The 22,513-nt window shown below is 36.2% G+C and overlaps 1 protein-coding gene across 4 annotated transcripts; it reads right to left on the reverse strand.

The window, feature by feature from the left end:
• Positions 1–265: 265 nt before the first annotated feature.
• On the reverse strand, positions 266–22,436 carry SEPTIN2 (septin 2). Of its 4 annotated transcripts, none has more exons than XM_085311167.1 (13): positions 22,355–22,436; positions 19,760–19,793; positions 18,286–18,403; positions 14,864–14,950; positions 13,884–14,007; positions 12,206–12,340; positions 11,764–11,881; positions 9,542–9,643; positions 9,082–9,227; positions 7,717–7,800; positions 5,092–5,149; positions 3,084–3,196; positions 266–2,677 (listed from the first exon to the last, which is right to left on the reverse strand). In XM_085311167.1, exons 2-12 carry the CDS (start codon positions 19,766–19,768, stop codon positions 3,092–3,094), a joined length of 1,086 nt encoding a protein of 361 aa, XP_085167293.1. In that variant the 5' UTR covers positions 19,769–19,793; positions 22,355–22,436; the 3' UTR covers positions 266–2,677; positions 3,084–3,091. The 4 variants fall into 4 exon arrangements, with proteins under 4 accessions (XP_085167293.1, XP_085167290.1, XP_085167291.1 ...); XM_085311164.1 differs by having other exon boundaries at positions 18,286–18,406; XM_085311165.1 differs by lacking the exon at positions 22,355–22,436 and adding an exon at positions 21,686–22,056 and having other exon boundaries at positions 18,286–18,406.
• Positions 22,437–22,513: the final 77 nt, after the last annotated feature.

A 22,513-nucleotide genomic window follows, 5' to 3' on the forward strand; every position in this document is an offset into this window, starting at 1 on the left:
CATAAAACCACTGAACGAAACAATTAGCTTTGCAATAGCATCATAAGAGAAGTGAAGGGGGAAAAGAGATCTTCAGAGATGTCAGGCACCCTATGAATGACTGCCCCAAAGACTTGGAAAGAAGCAGCAATTAGCCACCCTAAGCATTTCAGTTACGGCAGCAAGTGCCATAAACTTGCTTTCTCCAATGAAAAACACATGAAAATATTTCTCCTGCTAGAATTTGTAAATCAAAAGTTATTCGCATAAGAATCAGCCATAATACTTCATCATGATGAAATGTTTTAATAGATACATACTATTTGAAAGAATAAGACATTGCCTAAAACAGTTCCACAGGTAGTGACCAAACTATAATACAGCACTAAATGCAGGGACAACCTGCTTTTGTTCCCATGTTACCATAAGCAGAAAAAACAGGAAGAGACTATTAAATGAACATACACAGCGGGTTACATGTACAACTCATCCCCCTTTGCATATATTTTAGATTTCACAGTTTCTTCTTCAAGTACTGGTTGGTTCATAGTACTATTGCAGCTTACAATACTGTACTAACCTTGTATGCAAAGCCAGAAATGTCATGGAGTTTTTCTCCTTGGCAAAGTGGACAGCACCTGGAGCATGATAGCATGCTCCAAGATATATCCAAGATATTTGACAGATATCAGACAAATAGCTTAAAAGTACACAAATGCTGCAGTGTCAAAACAAAACCAGGGCTGTTGCAACTGATGAACAGTATGGGACCTTCTAAAACACTTAATGATTTAAGTTCTTTTAGTAAATTTATGACTATTGATTCACAAAATGTGTCAAAAGATTTAAAAAGTAGTAAAGTGCTGTGGAATGTTATTTAATGATAATATTGCTTTTTTTTTCTACATGTGGTTTAGGAAAGGCGAGACAAAAATTTGGAAAAAAACCATGCATTTCTAAATACATTTAGTATGTACTTATTTGACAAAACAAGACTTAATACTTCTATGTATCTAAAAATATAAAAAGATTCTTGTTTTCACCTTTGTCATGGTGAGGGAAGACTGAATGAGTAAGGTGCAAAACTTTGAGAATAACTGCTTTGGAGAAGAGCACTGGAGCTTCCTAGCAAAGCCTGTGATGGAGGATTTTGGTTCATATTGTTAAAAAGATTCAAATATAAAAAGATTCATAAACAGTAGTTTTGGGAAGATAAAAATTTCAGTTACTAAGCAAGTTGATATTTAATCTAGCCACTTAAGTACCACTGAAAACATACATTTACTGTATAAGTCCTATTCCTTTTTTCAAAGGACTGTTAAAAATTTATTTATTCATATTTATATGGGGTCACTACTGTACCTGAGCGCAAAGAGAAAAAGGTTGTAATTCTATTTATTCATAAGCTGTTCAGATAACAATGTTTTGTAACAGATCACATTAGGAAATCTGATTGCTGGTTTTATCAGAGGCAGTAGAAAAGCCAAACATGGCGTATTGTTGTTTACCTTATCAGCTACCACGTATGTAGCTGTATACTACAGCAGTTACGTGCTTCAGCAACAATACAAGCCGTTCTATGTGGAAAAAGTCTAGCCAAGGTCAGAAAAAGTCTCCCTTACTATTAGTATTAAGGAAGGTTAACTTTGGCTTAAAAAAGCATGTGACATATCAGAGTCGCTTCGAAAGTAATACTGCTAACTTCATGCTGGAGCAGGACCTCAAAATACAGTTTGCATTGATCTTATTAGGCACAATTCACTTTAAAAGAAGTGTGCTAGTATACTAATATTAACTGTTTGCAATACCCTAAAAATAGTATGAAAATTCAGTAAGAATTATATAACTTATTGTGCTTTTGAATATGGGAAACATTTATGTATAGAAAATTGCTCTTTGGGGTTTACTTCATTTACCAATATCAGCACTATTCTAGGTTTTATTTATTTATTTATTTATTTATTTATTTGCTACAGTGATGCCAGAAAATAACAGCATTGATTTATGCTCATCTACAAGGCAAGCAATAAGGATGATACCTCTCCCTCAAGGTTAAATCTGAAGGAAATCATGCCTGTCACATAGAATACAATGCGCCCCTTAAAGAGGCATTTCCTCTTCTTGTTGAGACATAAGGCATGCCTGAATTTTAGTTAGATAATTACAGAGGGCAAGGAAATCATCTGTTGCACTGAGCAGGAGCAAAAAAGGACCGAATATCTCACAGACACAAATCTGTAAACACTACAAAAAAAATACAAAATTAAGATTAGCATTGCAGGACTCCCTAATAATGTGACTATTAAAACAAGACATCACTGACAGTTGCTTATTTCTAAATGTAATAAGAAGTTAAAAGCAGGGGACTAATAAGCCATATAAAAAAGTAAAAATCAACTAATCAAAGTCAGTCTAGAAAGGTTTCAGTGTATACTTTGTACCCCTAATACAATGGGAAACTGAAAAGAAGCTCAATAGAAGAATTACTAAGCAGAAACAAAGTCGTATGTGTATAGTATATAAAATACTGACTGACTACATGTTACAAAATGCATATCACAGAAGTTACCACAATGCATTTCCACGTTAAACTCTAAAGTAAACTCCAAGTCACACGTTGAGTAAAAGGCATCCTCTCCGGTATAACACCATCATAATTCAACTCCAGAATGTTTACTTTAACAGGGTATAAAGTAATCTGTAAAAGGAGACAGAGAAATACAATCTAAAAATCAGCTGTCTTCTTACTTATACACTTAGAAAACTGAAAACCTGTATATATTAACAGTCACAGTGAAACAATGACTTCATCATGAGTCTAAGAATCACCTGTTTACACAGTTTTAAAAAATCCTTCTCTAATTCTTACCAATACACATTGTATAGACTTTCCAGAAAATTTGAACGTATGTATATTTTCACCTACACACTTATTTAGTTAGGCTTTCAGGTCATTTCACTTCACAAACAGACATTAAAAATTAACACAAGGACTGAAATCTACACAGACTGATCTTGTAAATCTTTTTCCAAAACCTCATAATACCAATCACTAACAAATTACTAAAAGAAAAACCCTTTAGGCAGCTGTTCGAACATCTTACCAAAGACTTTATACATGCTGTCCATGAACTGCACTGCTGTCTCCCTCTCCACTCTGCATCTGCATCTGCATCTGTGCCTGCATTCTTGCAATCATCTCCTGCATGCGACGAAGCTGGAAAAGTGGCACAGGAGAAGCCTTTAGCCTTGTCTTGCCTCAGAGGATGATTCTTCATTACCACCACACTTTTAATTATTTATATTAAAGAATGCACACACATTTGTATTAAGTTTATCTGATGAGCAGTAATCTCAGGTTATGGTGTTTCATTTCATTTTCTGAAATGAAAGAAAAGACTGAAACGAACAGGCTTTATTATTGTAGTTTAGGATCCTACGTTTAAGCATTCCTAAATGGAAGTCTTTGCTTTTTCTGAACTTAAATATGTAAAACTTATGGTGTCGAAGTGCTGAACGAACATCGCTTCTAACATAGTTAGAAGTCAGAAGAAAAGCAGGATCGTGTTTATGTCCTTCCAACTGCACCTCTATCTGTTGGAAACAACCTGTCAGGATTATTTCTTGACTCCCTTGCTAGTAATGACTATGTGGAAGCACGTGTTACAGGCAAACCATCTAAGGAGACACGTGCATTATCAAAAATGTTTGAATTCTTACAAGTTTATTTTAGAGCACTGGAATCTTTAAATACAGCATAATCACGTAACTCAGCTATTGAGATTAGTTCAGCCATGCCACATGTACAACACCTAGAAATTCTTTTACAGTACAAAACTGCCTGACAGACGGGAAGTCAACCTCAATACTGAAGTGGTTTTAGTTGCTTTCGTGCATCTACACTTCAAACATCATAGGCTAAAAATTTAAGCACAAGAACAAAACGTTAAAGTTGTGAGACGTTTACCATGTCTTTCTTCACATTCCTTGGAATAATGACTCTTTTCATCCCTTTTCTAGTTATTTTTTGGATTTTGATAGCCAGTAAGACCACACTTGGAGACTTGAGGGTTGCCTTCTGCAAGGACAGACCAAAAGGTCCATCTAACCAGCCTGCATTCCAAACACTGGCTCCTAGGAGACATGTGCAAAAGCACAAGATCCAGGTGCACACACAATTGTGTGATACTCTCTCAATTTCTACCAAACTTCATCTTTGGAACTTTCTAAACCAAAAAAATCTTATTTTTGTGTTTAGCGAGCACTGGTGAGTTTTACTTTTGAGTTTTACTTTGTCTGTGATCATGTCTCAGCATTTTTGAGCTCATCTCTACTTTTGGCATGCACAAAATTCCACGCCAGTGAGTTCTACAACTTACAGACTGTGTTGAAAATACCTTTTCTGTTTGAAATCTGCCACCTATTAACTTTGTTAGATACGACCTGCTTCTTCTTTTGTAGTTTCCTATTCACCTTGCCATCTATATAAGTTCCTTACCTTGCCTTCTGCCATCTACTTCCCAACAAGAATATTAGCCTAATCGCACACAGAAGCAGCTTCAGATCTGCAATTCAGCCCTTCTGCCCACTCTTCACTTCTCACTGTAATTTTTCTAGGTCTCAACTATACTTTTTTTGCTTTAGAGGGACCGTGAAAACAGTGTTTGAGCTATGCATTATGGATTCATCAAGGTAGCAGAATGAGAATTTCCATTTTCTTCATTATTCCTGATAACTCCTAACATTGTTTCCTCATTTGCTGTAGCGCTAAACTCACTTTTTCTGATCTGCAATTGCTAACTTCAGAGCCTTTTCTCATGTATGAGGGTGGCACTCCCTCCTCCTGCAACATGCATTAAATAGAGCATTGATGACATGCTGTATTCCCCTATATGGAATCAGATTCCATTTGTTCCAGTAAATTAGTATTCTGAGACTCTTCTACACCTTTTCGCATTCTGTTTTGTTATCCCAGCTGGAATAACTTTATATCAGCAAATTCTGTTGTCTTTCCCTTTAAAAATTAAAAAGGCTATGTAAATCACTTGGCCTAAAATAGTAATAGAAGAATAAAATTCCCCCTGCTACATAAGTGTGGTTTTGCTATCTTACTTCAGCTTCTTTTTCAAGTAGAATCTGGTCTTTGTTTACTTCTTCATCTTCTATTTTCCTAAAGACAAGATAAACACTGTTTAGCAACATGTATACACTCTGGATCTTTCATTTCTATTGAATGCTTTGACAAGAAAAGGCTCTAAGAATAGCTATTTACCTTAATTGTGAACACTTGATAATACATAGAGAATTATTGAAGCATTTTCCCCCCACAGATTTAATAATTTTTTTACATAATTTTTTTTCTCTCTTTTCAAGCAAAGCATCAATTTACCCCTTACTCCTCCAGCAATTTACACCCAGAACAAGTATAAGATTCAAAAGGGCTATCAGTTTAGAACACGCCAGATCTTCCCATACAGGTATAAATGATAATTATTTCTGAACAGTATTCAAGTATTACAGTTTACTTGAGCATAACATTACCTTAACTGACTGTAATTTGAGTACCATGCAAGTATATCAAATTCAGAAATACTACAAACACTTAACTCAAATTTTCTTTTTCATTGGTGCAATAAATCAATACAAGTAAACCAAAATGCAAGTTCAGGATAATGCTGGACAAGATATTAGCAAAAATATGGAAGCAACATATCAAATACTTAGTGCTTTAAGAAACTGTGAAACTGGAAGCATGGCTACCCCCAAGCAGAACCTTCCTTTGATACAGTTCTATCTCACCTCTCACTTTAAGAACCACATGTATGCTATCAAGGACCTAAAAAAGCGCACATTACTTATGAAAAGCTTTACGAGCAAGGCAAGTTATTTAAACAGCCAAAGGCAAAAAGACAGCAAGCCCCTAATTCTTTGTTTAGTATAGTATTGTGTGCAGATAAAATGCCAATCCTTAAATAAATAAGTACATTTACCTTTTGAGAAAACTTGCTACTATGCACATGCACACCTGTACAAGTCCCTTATAACCAAATCCATAAAAACAACATAATCCCTGTACATACCTTCTGACTGGAGGAACCTTTTACCCACTCCTCCACTTAGCAGTTTGAAGGTTGATTTTTTTCTACTATATTTTAGTAAATCCAAGATATGTTTTGTGTAACATACAATTATAGTACAAACACTGATTATTCCTGTTAAAATTAAGCAATGCTGTCAACCAATATCTAAGCAAACTATTGCTTAAATGGGACATCCTAGTTTTAAATTGAGAAACTGGGATTCAAAGCATTTGGAGATACTATATTCCCTAGCACTCTGCTACTACATTTCTCCTATCCCATGTTGCAAAAAGACAAAAAATCTACTAATAAATCTAATCGTGAAAGTGCTATCAGAAGTGAAAACCAAATAAATGAATGTTTGCTAAAAGGTTAACAGAGAAAAAGATTGTCAAAAAAAATCCTCTCTGTGCCTGAAAGCCGCTAGGAACACTAGTGAATACAATCAATAAGCACTAATTACCAAGCGTTGTCAGTGGGATATGTGCAAATTTGCACAAATCCCCTACAATCTACCCTCACGTGCACAAAATAAACAACTACATCCTAACACCACCTCAGAAATGTGAAAACAGAGACATGCATCCTATCTAACTAAACCAGACACCCAAAACCGTGTTTTAGTTTCACAAAGACAGGCCAATTTGACAGCAGTTTACTGTCCCAGGTCCTTGGGCAAGGCTCTAAGTCCTCTACAATTGCTAACTATTATTTTTAACAGACAGACACCATAACTTGGCAAAGTTTTTTTTTTTTTAGCTTGAACTTAAGAAGACAGAACTGAAAAAACAGGGAACAACACTACGTCATTTTGCCTGAAGGGAAAACTGAACTTGTAGGCCAATGCTACAGGCAGAGGTGAACTCTTTTTCCTGAAAACTGACTAGGCACAGGACAAAACTTATGTCAACACGGCAAGTTTCAGACTGAAAAAGGCTTTGCAAAGTATATCAAACCCACTGAAGCGTGCAATTACGAAACCCTCTAGTGGTTGAAATAAGAGAAGCAACTTAAAAACCTAAACCACGGAACACCCAGTTTTCAGCAAGAACTAAACTCTACTTTACAAACCCTGTTATTTTAGTTAAAAATGGGGGGCTTTGCCTGCCTCTCTTACCAGGATAGCTTTACTCTACCCACCACAGCTCAAAATAGTGTTGAAAGACATTATACTATGACTATTCTCCAAAGAAAATGTTATTTATACCACATTGAATAAAGCACTGCAGTAGGACATAAGTTTCTCTTTTCAAAGACACAGTCCAGACAGGTCTGAAAAGAAATTTTTTAATGTATTGGGGCTGATTTTTAACTTGTAGATATTTTTAGAAGCCATTTAACATACACATCTGCTCTGCTTATTTACCTTAAACATTCCAATCCAACTGTGTTAAAGCCCTAAGCCAAGCAGAGATCTAACTATACTCTTAATTTCACAACTGTTTCTTCAGATTTGCATACTAGTTTTTCTTATACTCAACTCCTAAGTGCAAGTTGACCAACTGACCTTGGTGTTGGCTGGAACTACAGAGATATCTATGATTTACCAATTCCTAGCAATGAAACGGTCAGAGAGAGACAGAGAGAAAAACCAAAAACCTAGCATTCAGAGGAGGAAGAAAAAGCACATAATAGCACATAACCACAAGATGACAACCTGCCGCCTCGTTTGAGCCTCTCAGAGCGGAAGTTCTCATAGTGAAGATCTTGGGTCACCTCCTGAAGATCTTGCATATGGGTGCTGGAAGAAGAAAAAAAATTAAATATAGCACACACATGTACTCCATCAGATTGCTCAAGCAGCTCTCACATTCAGCACTGTATTAGGTCAACTGATCCAAAATATAATGTTACATCAATCATCTACATGATTTTTAAAAAATGTTTATTTCTCCTTAGATTAACAATTCACAGCCGGCAGTGCTGGACCATATTACTGTTCAAGCTCTAGAGACAAGCAATGAGTGCACTAGTATACAAAGAACACTGCAGGGAAGATCTGAAAGGCACCTTCCTATTCTTAAGCGACTCCTGATTAAAACACAGTTTGTTTGAATGGCATCAAAACCAAACAGCTTCTTGGCATGTATCTAACACGTCACCTTTTATAAGCATAGCATACTTATCAAGAACTCCACTTCCAAAACTCTTCTTTTAAAAGAAGAGTTCCAATAATTTTATAAGCTCTGCTATGAATGAAGAGTGTAGATGTGCATTGCAGAGCTGAATGACATTTTGATAAGTGCATTCCGAGAACTTAAGCCACATATACAGTAATATTTTTAACACAGACATCCCATTAGTGTCAGTAGGCCTTATCCAGCTGATGAAACTGCACTGATGTAACCCAGCTGATTTCAATTTACATGCAAGCATTCATTATATAGTTAAATTGAATGGGAAAAAGATTTGCAGTTTGACAAAAACATGATGATACAAAAAAAAAAAAAAACAAAAAAAAACCCAAGCGTGCTCAGTGTCTGCACCTGTTTAATGTGCTAATTTAAAAGCTAACTTAAGTTAAATTGGTGCAATAAAAGGACCCTACCTCAGACCCTGAGACCTAAGCTGTCCTTTGGGATGAAGCCTTTGCTGAAGAAGCCCTGGGCAGGGGAAGCTAAGTAGCAAAGAGTGGTAGGTGGGTGTGCAAGTGTGTGTAGAGTCCTTTGCAGATAGATAGATACAGATATTTTAAACAAGCAGCAGGTATAACTCAACTTGTTTTACATTCTTGGGGCTCTGAACAGCTGTACTACTCTATGTTCAAAAAAGGGATTAGATAGGTGATTATTTGCACAGAATCACTGAATAACTCAGATTGGAAAGGCCCTCCAGAACATATCTGGTCCAATCCCTGCTCAGGTCAGGGCCAACTAGACCAGGTTGCTCAGGGCCTTCTCCAGATAAGTGCTGAACATCTCCACTCACAGAGATTCCACAATCTCTCCAGGCTCCGGGGACTAATTTCACCTTCACAGTGATTTTTTTTTTCCTAATACCTAATCGGAATTTTCTAACTTACATTAACATGGTCCTCAGCTTCAGGAAGTCATTATGTTCTGGATTCTCCACTTCCACTACACCCCATGGGTAGAGTCGACCTCTAACTTTTTTACCTTTGGCTTCAATCAGTTGATTGGATCCCACTACACAAAATGGAATACTGGCCTGAAAGCAAAATTCAAAAATTACTAGGAATAAATCAGAACAAAAGGAACTCTGTGAACAAGTCTTTTTTATTCAGCACTGCTTATTATGGTAATTGGTTTGTAATACTAACTTGAAGCTGTCAAAATACTTTACAGAAAAAAAATCATTATTGTTATCTCTATCTTCTAGATAGGTGAGCTTAGACAAAAAGTTACAGTGGTCTCAAGGTCTCACAGCATGTAACTTGTTTTAAAGCCATGAGAGCAATCTGAAAACATATAGTATACTATTTTTGCCTCATCTACATATGTAACCTATGAAGTTGGTCTTACCTTCAGGAGTCTGGTCTGCTCTTTAAAATCTTCATCCTCATCTGATTCAGCATCAGGCAGGTGATAAATTTTGATGCCATGCTCTTCAATTTCATCTAGAATCTGAGATTTATAAGAAATGGAGATAAAAGTTCTGACTTTACACATATATTAAGTTCTCATTTAAGTTGATCAGTTATACACAAACGAACTCTTGAGAAATTTGGACCTATCTTACTGATCTAAATTACTTGCAAAGTATTCATTTTTTTAGACACCATATTCCATCACGACATTCAAAAACCACTTTCCACAGACTTTCAGGCAGACAGTAGTGCATATTGCCATATGTTACTATTATATCCTTCAAGAGAATATCTACTCAATAATACCGATTATTGTGTAGAAACAAGATCTGCAATAGAGCATTACATTGCTCAGTCTCTAATATTTTATTATACCCAAAATTACGTCTATCACTAGCCACGAAGTTTAATTTTAAACACAGCTATAAAACAATAAAACACTTCTTCCTTTCCAGTTGTTCCTATTTCACACCAGCTGCAACTGTCAAAACTGAAGCACTATCTCCCCGGCCCCTATTCAGGAAATACTACTATACTTCAATTTTGAGAAGAAAATAGAGTTCCTCTTCCAAGCCTGAAGAGAGATTCTTAAAAAGTCAAGAAGACAGTAACAGAAGTTTTAACTTTGTGGTACCACAATTTTTCACTCTGCGAACTGCAAATTTATTTTTATTGTGGAAGTCCCCAACTTCAAGCAGTCTTGTTTTATTTCATTTTTTAAATATGCAAATGTATTTTGCTTTCTGTTTATCTCAGTTCATTCACATCTTGGTTCAAATTGAGAACACGCAGTTCATTCCTCATTCAAGTTGCAAATTAAGAGAGAAAATTTGTTTAATTCAGGTAATGATCACCTGATCTTTCTTCCAATTTAAGCTGTTACTTATAATGCTCAGTAATTATTTTTAGTTTTTAAGGTAACGTAGCAGCAGCATAGCCAAGAAAGAAACGATGCATGAAATGACTTTAAATGAGAACAGTTTTAAACCCAGCACACAGCAGGTAATCAATAGAGACACTCAAATAATAACAACAACAACAATGTTTAACCATTTTAAAACTGCTTAAACATGCCCATCACAATACTGTTCCAATGAAAGCGCTGTCCCTGCAATCAATCAAGAATTCAAAAAATATACTTTGTGTGGATTACACACAAATAGAGCTCTACACCTTTTTTAATCCTTTGCATTTTTTTTAAATGAGAAAGCACCGACACGGAAATCATAATTGCTTTGAAAAGTCTAAAACTTCTGTTCATCCTCCCAAATTTATTATGGGGAGGGGGGATGATTTAAAAAACAGAGCTGCAATATCACTAACATTTTCTTTTCCTATATTCTTGACTGCTAGTTTAGGAGTTGTATCTGCAGCAGAAATCCAGTTGCCAGAAATCTCAATTTTGCTCTTAAAAATTTCCTACTTCTGCAGAATTCCAGCAGAACAACTATTTCAAAGTAAAGTATACCTAACTTACCCAACTTGCAATAAAGAAAACTATGAGGATTTTCAAAATAATTGAAAGAATAATAGATAAAGTTTTAAATGTAACAGCTACGACCTGATCAACTGAGCCCTCTGGCAAATTAATTCTAATGCAGTTTTCTAAATTTCAGCCTCCCACCTCTAAATACAACATTGAGTCCTGTAAGATCGAAACTGCTAAGGGGGCTAGACTATGGAAGAAAGGACTGGAATGTATCACCAAACAGAGGGACATACATAAATAAATAAATAAATAAAATCTCTGAAAATCCTATTTTTCATACATCACAATTCTGATTGGGCAAAAAAATATATGCAGATGGCATTGTTGCTGCTTTGGAACAGATCAAACTGGTAAGGGAGGAATTACTATCAGCAAATGCATTTAAATATTTTTAAAGTCCACTTACAACGTATTCTTAAATGTAACCAACCCACCATTCTACAGGCAACACTTAAAGTACAACTTCTCAGTTAAACACACAACAAAAGAACTTGCAGCATATCAAACTGCACGTTTTCCTAATGATTTTGAATAATTTTATCCTACACACACGAGATTATATTTTTCTTGGCTATGATGGAGTGAAATTGAATGAAAATGTTCCTCTCTTCAGTGACCACACTACTATAACCAAAGTCCAACATTTTCCTGTAAGCTAAAAAACTTACCCTTTTCTTTAGCCTCTCTCGCTCTTTCAGAGAAAGTGTATCAGCTTTGGCAATCACTGGTACAATATTAACTTTGTTGTGTATGGCCTTCATAAACTCAACATCCAAAGGTTTAAGACTAAAATTAAAATATGAAATAAAGTTTAATTTATTTTAAAGCTAAATGACCAATTTGTTTTCACACCAATATGAATAATGTCTCAAAAACACTCCCTGGATTACAACCAGGGAGCTAATTCCAGCTATTTGTATCCATATTAGATGACATGTACAGCCTTGCATGCTCTCCTTATGCAAAGGGATAGAACACATTCATCAACTTCGGTAATACTAATACTTAAGTAATAGCAATCTGATTCTGAAAATTTAAGTCAATGGGCACAAACCCCACAAAACCCTGAAGTAAAATCACTTCAAATATAAAATGACAGAAAATACCTACCCATGACCAAATGGTGAAATGAAATAGAAGCAGCAGTGAACTCGGTTATCTATGATATGCCTTCTGTTCAAACCACTCTCATCGTGCAGATATCGCTCAAACTGCTCATCAATATAGGAGATTATGGTCTTAAAACTGTAGAAAAAGCATATGGATTCAGGAAATCATGTTCATTCCCAAATGTTCAACAATTTTAGTGACCTTTCAAAAGTAATGTTAAAATATCACACATTCTGTTGATGAACCAACCTGTTGGTGGAGAAAATTAATATTCTTAAATCAGTAAATTAAAGTAAAAGAGCACATATCTTAGCACGTTAATTAAATCGAAACAAACAACTGCCACTATAAATACACTGTGCACTATTTTTTTTATATATGTATACATATATAAATATATATACATATTTTAACTTCTAAAGCAAATTTCTCTTGGCCTAGTATTTACCTTTTGACTAGAATTAATTATACGTGCTCGAGATGATCTAAACTTCTTGTTCCAGATTGATTTAAAACACCAATTTACTGTGGATGATGCAACAACAAACCCTGCTAACAGCTGCACCAGAGCTGTAGAAACACCAGAATCTTGCATCATTATTGCTCTGAGTTGCATCCATCTGAACCACTTTACCTTAGACACAAAGTCTGTTCAGTTTGAGAGGATAGCTATATGCCTTCTATTGCATATTTGCCAGGGATAAATACCACATGCTACATAGACCAGAATACCAGTTTATTACTGGGTAGAAGAATTAGAAAAGAAAAAAGCATACACCCAGATGTTGGCTTAAATAAATTAGACATTCCTTCCAATTCCCAATTAACTGAGGTGCACCAGCATTAGAAGTGAAGCACAGATCCCAAACAAATCTTTCCTGATGGCAGAATGGCAGGGGGGAGAATACGGTGGGTACAGCAGGAGACTTGCAGTGAGCATGGTGAGAACAGAGAAGGCAGGCTGAAGCACAGGCGTGACTAAGGCTGACCACCACAGATCTCAAGGTTATTTCTCAGTAATTATTATAATAGGAAATTGTCAAAACCCAAAATTTGAAAACAAGAATTCTCAAATGAATGTGGACAAGATATAAAGGTGGGTTTTTACATGCACCAAAGACTAGATGAACTACTTTCTCAGAGTTTTGTTGAAATTCTTGTGTCCTCAGTGGTTCCACTGCTTTCTGACTATGAAAGAAATGCTGATGGCACAGTTTACTTACTTAACCTTCTAAAGTTTGGAAGGGTATAAAGAAAAAAAAATTACAATATTTACTCCAATTGTTTGGAAATTGCTGCTGACTATTTTTAATGTATCTGAATAAACCCATAACAATATAAAACTTTTTAAAATGTGAAGCAATAAACACACCTAAATCAAACTTCCTCAAAATAATAAAACATGCCCATCTCTCTGAAATGACACCTCAGATTCATCACATAACCTAACACACATACACAGAAGAAGATAATGACTTAACAGCATAATCACTGCAGCATTCTCTCTTCCTCTGAAAAGGAGTATTGAAAGAGTTACTGTCACCACGTGGGCTGTCTGCCTTGAGTTGCATATCATTATTAACATAACCCACTTCAATTACTTATTTTTCTCCTCAAGATAGATACAAAATAAATGACAGTCTTCATACATACATCAATATATACACTGTGTACATACCAGTCTCGACAATTGATAGCATCACCATATCCTGGTGTATCTACAACTGTCAAACGTAGTTTCACCCCTCTTTCTTCTATTTCAACTGTTGAGGCTTCAATCTGCACAGTACGTTCAATCTTTTCTAAAAGACAACAGACTTGATCTTTCAGAATAGAATTTATAAGAACAGATCACTTTGAGATAAAATTAAAAACATTAACTGGCAACTGCAATTATGTAATGAGTATTATTGCACAGCTAACCTTCTAAGCCCTGATGACATGACAGCATGACATAGCAACTAAGTTCTTTTGAAAAAATTTGTTTGATATTATTTGAAATTTCATACTTAAAAAAATACAGAAACTGAGACAAAAAGGATTAAGAAAAACAGTAGGTAATTGGTAATCTGGGGAACAACACTAAATTGCATGTAAGGGATTTTTTTCCAAAATGTTGAAAGGGAAAAGTAATTGTCAGCTAACATAATAAATTATTAAAATAAGTCTTTCAATGAGTAGCACAGAGGAAAAAAATAAGTAGCATCATTCTCTATTTTCTTCCAATATTTTCTTTCGTCAGATTATTGTATGCTTCGATTAACAAAATAAACAGGGACTCAGAGCAGTGGAAGAAAAAGAGGTGAAGACAAACATTTACAAAATAACCATCCAAAGCAAGAGAATCAAGGTGCAAGTCCAAACAAACATAAACAATGTTTATATATACATATGACATTTTTAAAGCAAAAGAATTGGCAGACTTTTAGGTACCAAAATGATTCTTGATCACACCGAAGGAATGAAAGATAACTACCCGATATTCATTCCTTATACTCAGAGAAACAACAGTATCCGACAGTGAACTCACCAGAAATTGCAATAGAAATTATTACAGCTAGAAATGACAACTGACTGTTACTACAATCCAAAGATAAAGGCATTGAACTCCAAGGATTTGCAGTAAGAACTGAGAAACTAAAAGAAAAGTGTGTTTACCAGCTGCTCCTGGGATTATTCTTTCTGGGTAAAGATCTGTCAAGAAGAGGCTGTTTATTAATGTAGATTTTCCCAATCCAGATTCACCTGTAATTCCATATGAAGACAAACTCAATTAATATTACATAATTAATCTTAACTGTATCCAAACTGTATCATCTGATCATATTTTTTCCATGTTAAATGCAAATAATTTGTTCAATTTTGGTCTAAAGTTTGTAAATTTGTATTAGAAGCAAACGTTTGCACAAAAATTTTGGATAACAACTTACACTTCTCAGGTTTATAGCATCCTTTCTCACAACTTTTACTGAAGATTTGTAATTAAACCTGCTGGTCAAGTGGACTTGTGATCAACTTAAAGTTAGACTTAAAAATTCCTACCCCGTGTCTCATGATTTTTTAACACATGCTTTCCTGCTATCACTCTAGAAAATAAAGATTGCATACAGTGAGAAGCGAGATCATGTCTAGGTAATATAATCAGTTTAAACAGTGAAAAAAGGCATTGCTGAACTTTTACACAGCCAGCCATCATAAAATTTTGATTTTTGCCTGCTTTTTATGCTAATATGAGATACAGGAATCTGAGGAAAGAGGAATATGACACTACCACTGAGTATACACACAGCAATTTTTTCACAGATGAAATAGAGCATTACCAAAGAGTACTATAAATGTTTCTGTTCTACGGCTGTTGAGCCACCAGGAAAGTTCAAAAAGCAACTAATTAGCTAAAGACCAAGATATCAATCAGAAGAAATGTCCACAGTATAAAAAAGACCACCAAGTCAGACTGCTCAGTACTTGAATTAACTGAACAATTCCTTTACGAGAAACTTGTTTTTCTTTCAGATGTTAACAGAATTGATCAAAAAATTGAAAGTAAACGTTGGGCCACTTGATCCCTCTAAGCAGCAAAGTCTGTTCTGCAACAGCAATTTGACAAAAATACTTGGACAAAAGAAAAAAAAAGATATGGAAATATTTTTAAATAAAGATTTGACTAGTATCTGCTATTTTTAAGATTGGATTTTGGCAGTACAGCCTTCACCAATAAAAGAGACGTGCAGTCAGACTAACTCAACAGTCACATGGCACCATTTCAGCAAAACCAAGAAAAGTTTGAGTCTAACCAGTGGCACATTCCATACTTTCTGTCTGGGTAAATATTACATCTAAAACAAATCAGTTTTCATTATCTCCATCAAGGATTAATGAAAAGAGCAGTTATTCTAATAACTGGCCACAGTTCATTGAATCACAAGTAAAAAAAACTATTTAGATGAAATCATAGCTCAATAATGAGAACAAATATGAGATTGTTGATAAATACAAGTGACTGGGATTTCTCCAGAACACCACAGCCAAGCAGCTAACAAACCTAAGTTCATATTCTCACAAACCATGACAAACAATAGCAGAAAAAACAATGAGAAATGGAAGAATCATTGCTCAGAACTCCATCAGTGTAGATAGTTTTTAAAGAAACATTTCCCTGCATGGAAATTAAGAAATGTGTCACCTTAAGACATACAGTTCAATGCAGACATTACAATATCACCCACAAGAGAAAGACTGAAACCCCTATGCATATGTCAACAGAAAGAATTCACATTCCAAACTGTTGAAATAATCAACATTTTAAAGCATAGTTTATTTTATCTTAATCTACTGCTGCCCTCTCTTAGCGTATCTTAAAATATCATTCCAAATTCTCAACACAGTTTTTGGAACTTTTTCCCAAGTTCTCTCACTGTAGTCTTCCTTTACCCTTAGGATACTGGCAGATAACTACCCTAAAGTTAACTCCTCCATGTCTCTGAGTTAAATTTGATAGCCTTTCCTTCACTCTGATATCATGTCATTTTCCCTCATCTTCTAGTTTACAAGAAAGAAGAGACAATTGTTTGGCCTATATAATTTTACATAGCTTTCGGCCAGAGCTGCTTTACATGGTATTATTCGCAATTAATCTCAAAGACACCTGGAAATTAAGTTTAGCTACAACTGATAAAACACGTTTGTTTTTCAGAACTGTCTAGATTTTTAGGATCAGAGAACAATAAACTCCAAAGAGTTAAGTAGATACTATAATTTGAAACATGTACTTGAAGTGTGGCTTTACCCTTAGATTTTATAACGTATCCACTAAGATGTCATGCTAAGCAAATTCAACAACACTAAAATAAAATGATTCTGAGCAATGAAAAGACACATTTAGCAAGCAGTATAACTGAACTTAATAGCAGTGTCTCCATTCCCCCTTCCTTCCTCCCCCTCACCCAAGGTAACAGTAAACATCTATCATAAAATTCTAGTAAGACCAAAATAGGGGCCAGCTCTGTCTGGCACTGAACTGTAAGAAACAGGATACGAGCAATCCTGTGGCTGTTGTTTGGGAAAAATAATGACGGGTTTGAAGACAGGGTCTTTCCATAATTATTGTAATCTCAAAAAATTAAGAACTTAAGTATCTATTATCACGTAGCATACCACCTCCCCTGCTCATTTCCAGTCATGTCTCTTGGGCAGATGTAACACACCAAAGGAATTACATGACAGTAAGAAAGAATGCTATTGCATTTAAACCAATTTATTAGGGTACTTTTGGTAAAAGTCTGTTCTGAAGATGAGAATTGCAGAGTTTGTTCACCACAACTCATAAGTTACAGCTCCCAAGCAGCATTACCAGGCAAGATACAGAACATGCCTAAGTTACATTTACTACTAATTTGGGCGTCTATTTGATTCACAAAAATAACACAGATCTATAAGAAAATCAAGTATTTCTGTAAACATACTTGATTTCTCTTTCCATTCCTGATATCCGCACAGATTCTTAATGAAATGCCTAAGAGAATTTCAATTTAAATTATAATGGCTAACAGACAGCCAATATTAATTTAAAAAGTAGAAGCTCGTATCAAAGCCAACAAATCCAGTTCCCATTCCTCTTTCACAAGAATATTTAGACAGGAGGAAAGAAGAGCTAGAGAGATTCAGATTCTTTTCAACGATATACCAAACAGTTTAAATAGAATAGTCGTCTTAACTCTATTCTCCTAACCAAAATAAGTAAGCAAAAAGGTTGTATTAAAACCCCAAAAACTTTTAAGCTAAATTTTAAATGGAATACATGAACACTATAAGGCAAAAAAGGAAGGAAGCAATGAGCACTGGAGTGCAAAACAAAATTTCTTCACTGTACTAACAAAACTCTTAATGCATTCAAGCATGGTTTGTAACGTGGAGAACAATGAACACCCAATACATTATAAAAGAAAGTTAAACGCTACAGTACAGAAGAGCTTTTGAATACTATCTGAAGGCTTGCAACGTTATAAGTAATATTCATTTCAACTGCAAATTATCTATAAGCAAATACTCATTTTGAGGAAGACTACAAAATGTTTCCTTACCAACCACCATAAGAGTGAATTCAAACCCCTTTTTAACAGACTTCCGATGAACCTGATTGGGAAGGTTTGCAAATCCAACATAGCCAGGGGTTTCTGGATTGGTAAACTGAGCAGGCTGCTGCTAAAGGCAAAATAAGATAAAATAAAGTAAGATGCAAGACATACTTGCTTGTATTACTTCTTTCGTCAGTTATTTCAAATATTATAAACTATAATCAAATAAAGGTGTGGGAAAATCATAAATTTTGTGGCTCTTTTAGCACTCTGAAGTCTCCCCTTGGCTCTTTACCGTTCTCACTAGAACCTTTAGTGAAACGACAAAGAAAGGTGTTTCCATTTATCAGGAAATGATGGCATACGGGATTACTTCTCCATCATTTAACACTTTAAATCATATGTTTTGAAACTATATGATGTACAGAGAGAAAACTACAGGACTGTTCCTCTAATTAAGCAGTTTCATAATAAAGTATAGATCAACTGCATGCAAAAAGAAAGAAAGCTTTGTTTATTCAACTATACAGTCAAGAACACTTTAAGCAAATAAATAAACATACTTTTTTTTAGTTAAAGCATGAAGTGCAGTTGCTAATCACACACTTTTTAAATATTGTTCTGGTACACAATTAAAATTTTAAAAAGTTTGTGGTAGGGTTGACATATACAAGTAAAAGGACAACTATTCCTGATCTGTTTTTAGCACATCCAAATAAAACCACTAAATCTGCTCATGAACCGGCAGACATCTGCTGGAAGTCATGATCAGAGATCTCTCTAAAAAGGAAAATGAAAAAATACAATTCAGGGTTTCAGATATCCAATACTACAAATAGAAATCTTTAGATGTATTGGCTTGCCTAATCAGATACATTACTCAGGTACCTTCTGTCATTCATTCCACTACCAATGAGCCAATACGGAAGTTTTACCTATTATACAAAATGCATGGAACCAAGAATTGCTTGAATACCATACACCACGTCAGTAACGGTATTAAGTAATTAAGTTACCACATTTTTTTAAAGGGGATTTTGATAAACAGATCAGTTGACTCTATTTAGTAAAGGAATAAGGATGCAAACAAGAAAATAAATCTAAGAACATTCTTTGCTTAAAGTATCCCTACTGAAAACTAGCAGAATGGAAGTTTCAATGCAAAAACATAACAGATAGGGAGCTTCGGTGACATTTCATTATCAAAAAAAAAAAAAAACAAATGCCAGGAGTATTATCAGTTCACCAAAGAGGTTTATACTACATATAGGAAAATACTTGCACACGTTTGACATTAATGAATCATCCAATACCATGGTATCTAAAAGTGAACTCTCTTATTTAAGCTTTCAAAGTTTAGAATGCACATCACCTTCAAAAATAGCGTAACAGTTACACATTCTCTGCTGGAAGACAAATACTTAAAAACAACATATGAGTTTTACATTGTTACATTTGAATAGGGAAATGTCATTCTTACCTTGGACATTTTTAATGGCAGGTCAGGAACAAATCTGAAACAAAATGTTTTTCAATGTATTGCAGATCATAATGGGGGGGGGAGAGGGGAAGCAACAAATATAATCTCCACTATTGCCCAGAAAATTAAAGAAAGACAACCCTTGAATTTATTTTGGACAACCAGATTTTGAAATAGTGCAAAATTTTCACAGGACATCAGTAGCTGAATCTTAACTATTAATGAGGAGCAGGATTTTCAGTAACCTTCAAGAATTTTATTCTTACTAACATCAATGGACAGCAAATTCAAGCCAAATGAATGTGAAGTACTAAAGATACTAATTATGTGATGAGCAATTTTTAAGTCTGAAAAAATAAAAGTTTTCACCACTTTTAGAAACTAATCTAACCAAACACATTGTTAAAAGACACCTTACTATTTACAGGAAACATTTTTTTTCAAAGTTTAAAAAAAAAAAAAAAAAAAAGCATGCAGACTTTTTCTTCTTAAAGCTCCTCCTCCTCCACATTTCCTGTCATGCTGGAGTGTGCTGCAAAGAGTTGATACCTTCAAAACGAAACACCTTCTCTTCTTTGACCTGGATGCATGCAAATTCAGTCATCCCTTTAAACTTTTGTTTCCAAGATATGTTTTTCAGACACAGTTGTATCACTTTGAGATACAAAACAAGAGGGGAAAAAAAAACAAAACGTCTTATCTGACATCTCCATGAAGCAAAGCCTCTTAAAGAACTGCCAACACAACTTAGAGATCTGCCAACACAAGAAGACTTCTATTGCCTAATTCACATGATTTCAAGAAGGGGTATAACTTGCTATGACAATATAAAAATATCAGCAAATGCTGTATCTCTGGCAGATGAGTGTTCAAGTCCTTTTCCAGCCTCCCTCCCTGACTTAACCTCTTTTTCTAAAAAGGTATTTGTTCCCACTTAGAAAGCCCACATACCCTAATTGCCTTTCATCTAGCTGACTCTCAATTTCATTCTACATATTTAAAATTATCATCATCTGACCCTTTCCATCTTCAAAGCACTCTTGGCTCTTGCAACTATCTCCCCTCCTGAAGAGCGAAGTTTTACAGATTACATTCACAAAGTCATCATCTTAATACTTTCAAATCTGCCCTCAGAACTAACTTCTTCTTTATTTACAAAAAAAGTTAGTAACTGCTTAAGGAGAACAAATCACGGTGAGTTAAAATGGTGTGTCTTAATAAAGCTCAGGTGATAGCATTTTTTTTGCTATAAATACAATAGTTTCCAGAAGCAAATGTCATAGCTACCAAAAACCATCACCAATTTCAAATGAACTTTGCCTTCTGCTTGTCATAAAAAGTTGGCTTCCTGTTGATCTGACACTTAACAGCTGGCTTTGCCTTCGAGATGGCTTTTGCAAAAAGCATTTAGTTTGGGAGGAACAGACCATTGCATTGAAGCAATTTGGTGTAATTTCACCTCACGCTGAACACTCTGGCAAAAATCTATACTCCCTTTTACATTCAAAGGGAGAATAAAAAACAGGCAACACATTTTTAGCTGAAAATTCTAAAAGTAAAGCCCGGTATCTGCAACGTCTATATTTCCGCCAACGAATCAGTCTGTGAGCAATGAAACATTCTGCTATTGGCAATGTTACTTCTGAGACTTTTATCTTCACGCACGATTGCTCTGGTAACAACTCTTCCTTCCGAGAGCGTTTCCTGCCGAGTGATGTCATTGATCTCTCCTTAACTATTCTCCATGAGAGCTTTTCAATGCCAAACAAAGCTAGATCCTGCTAGAACACAGAACATTCCTCTAATTCACAAGGCCTTCTACCCAACCATTTCTAAGAGCAGAGGGAAAATTCTCACAGCTACTGGGCAGCGAAGGGGAGGCTTTTATGCAGCTGGATAGCAGACATTAGGGTTTGATATGTGTACCTAACACAGAAATCTTTCACACTGAATTCCCTTAAGGCCAGTAGCTGAACTCTCCCACGCACGCAGCAACGCAGAGTCTTGGAGCAGTCCAGATTTTCCTCTGGAGCAGGTCAGTCACGTTCCTTAGCCTCTGGTTTAAAGGCCCCAGCTGGTGTTTCGCAAGAAAGCATCGTCTGGAGCACTGTATGTAAACGACACTTGGGGCTACTGCCTTAACTCACTTAAACACCCCCTCTCTAGGAACAGGAAGCTACATCTTTGAAAGCTCTCGCGTGAGGTTTTGGGTAGCTTATGCTTTTAGGTGACCCGGGCATGCAAAAAACTATGTGGAGAAAGACAGGATGTTACTTGGCCTCTCAACAACGAAACCAAAGCAGGTCGCCGCTTCACAGCAAGCGGCTTCCACTACCTCTTTATGCCGCATCCTGGGAGCTGCCTCCCCCCACCCCAGCCTCGCTTCCTCCTCATCAGCCTCTTCCCGGCGTGCCTCCCGACCACCCCTGCCCTGCCCTGCCCCACCCGGCGCATCCCCGAGGGGCGCCCACAGGAGCTCCCCGGCCGGCCTCGGAGAGGCCAAAAGCACCCCGCCTCCCCCCCCCNGGGGAAGCGGCCGCCCTTTTCCCGCGCCTCCTGAGGGGAGCCACGCGCCGCGCCGCGCCCCTCACCTACCTGCCGGCCCGCGTCGCGCCGCACGCAACCAACCGCCCAACCGCCGCTCCCGCGCGCGCCGCGCCCCGCCTCGAGCGCCGCCCCGCCCCTCCAGGCGGGGCCGGGAGGCGCAGAGCCGCGGCCCGCGCGCATGCGCCCGCCCCATTCCCATAGCAACCT

Source organism: Rhea americana, unplaced genomic scaffold, assembly GCF_003343005.1.
Source record: "Rhea americana isolate MKP2758 unplaced genomic scaffold, rheAme1 scaffold_334, whole genome shotgun sequence".
NCBI classification, from domain to species: Eukaryota; Metazoa; Chordata; class Aves; order Rheiformes; family Rheidae; genus Rhea; species Rhea americana.